Source organism: Penaeus chinensis, chromosome 10 (assembly GCF_019202785.1).
Source record: "Penaeus chinensis breed Huanghai No. 1 chromosome 10, ASM1920278v2, whole genome shotgun sequence".
Taxonomy (NCBI): domain Eukaryota; kingdom Metazoa; phylum Arthropoda; class Malacostraca; order Decapoda; family Penaeidae; genus Penaeus; species Penaeus chinensis.
The window spans coordinates 10,191,144-10,192,720 of NC_061828.1; the positions used below are offsets into that span (position 1 = coordinate 10,191,144).

Below are 1,577 nucleotides of genomic sequence, written 5' to 3' on the forward strand. Positions count from 1 at the left end.
CACATGAATCGGTATTGCTATTTGTATATAAACATATGACTTGCCTCTGAAGCAACGGTTCTCAGGTGGGGACACAGCTCCTGTGATGTCCGTCGAATGGCTGATGTAATGAAGTCACAGAGGTTTTTCAAGGAAGGATCTCGTTACAGGCTAACATTACGCTGACGGTGAACAACGCGTTAATAATGAGACGAAACAAGTCAATATCGGAATTATATAAATATGAAATTGGTGGATAGTATTTATGCGATTTACGCGATATATATATATATATATATATATATATATATATATGTATATACTGTATATGTATATATATATATATATATATATATATATTTGTGTGTGGTGTGGGTGTGTGTGTGTGTGTGTGTGTGTGTGTGTGTGTGTGTGTGTGTGTGTGTGTGTGTGTGTGTGTGTGTGTGTGTGTGTGTGTGTATGTGTGTGTGTGTGTGTGTGCGCGCGCGCGACCATATATATATATATATGTATATATATTTAGGTATACACACACACACACACACACGTGTGTGTGTGTGTGTGTGTGTGTGTGTGTGTGTGTGTGTGTGTGTGTGTGTGTGTGTGTGTGTGTGTGTGTGTGTGTGTGTGTGTGTGCGCGCGTGGGACCATATATATATATATTTAGGTATATATATACACACACACCTGTGTGTGTCAGCATATACACCTTGATATTTGACCATTTTTCATTTGATTTGATTTTACCTATGGTTACATTTTTGACAAGAGTTACTATTTCCACATGCAAATTTTGAGAAGGCGATCTGAGCAAAAGCTTGAATCCAAACTATTAATGGAAAATGTGGTTCTAGGGAAAATGGTATACCATTACTAAAACAATATTTACATTATGACACTATTGTTTTACAGGTTGTTAATGAATATTTTCTAAAACTACACAAGCACATGGGTAGCAGCCAAAAATAATTTTTCTCGTTAATCTCTCAATATGAACAGACATTCACAGTTGTTCCATAATAAGATGTATAAGATATTTAGAACTGTTTTGTGGTCAGTATCCATTTTTGCTTTTTGATCGATGATGATAAGCCAGCCTGGTGATTCATCGGAATATAAAAGGTATGGTACAAAGAAACAGACCAGTGGTAAATAAAATAAAAAACTCAAACGCCAATCACTTCTTGACAAATTAATATCACAATTATCGAACACTTCTAAAAAGGACTTAAAGCCACCCCAATATCCATAATTGATAAGCCATGAGTCACTTCTACGACAGAAACATCGAGAAGGTTCGCGAGTTCAGCCATTCGTGTGGATTGCCGTCGCGTTCGTTGTGTCCCGCTGATCGGCATTGTTTTGACGGAGGAGGGAACTGACGCCTTCGGACTCTAAATTCACTCAAACATGGTAGATACACGTCTATTTATGTTTTGTTCTCACTAAGCAGGTTATTTTGGCAAGGGTTCATTAGTTTTGGACGGTCTGAGGAGCGAACGAGGGCTGGAAAAGGGTGAAATAAGGAGTTGGAGTGACAGCACGCCGCCCTCTTCGCTGGTGGGTCGTCTGCGGAGAGGCAAACACGTGATACTTAT

At 38.6% G+C, this 1,577-nt stretch overlaps 1 protein-coding gene across 1 annotated transcript in view; it reads left to right on the forward strand.

The window, feature by feature from the left end:
• The first annotated feature begins 1,267 nt into the window (after positions 1-1,267).
• The window catches only part of LOC125029563 (T-complex protein 1 subunit eta-like), a 12,170-nt gene continuing 11,860 nt past the window's right edge, over positions 1,268-1,577 (forward strand). The window contains exon 1 of the mRNA XM_047619521.1: positions 1,268-1,392. Coding sequence (XP_047475477.1) covers positions 1,390-1,392 — 3 coding nt within the window. The 5' untranslated portion in view covers positions 1,268-1,389. The remainder of the gene's footprint in view (positions 1,393-1,577) is intronic.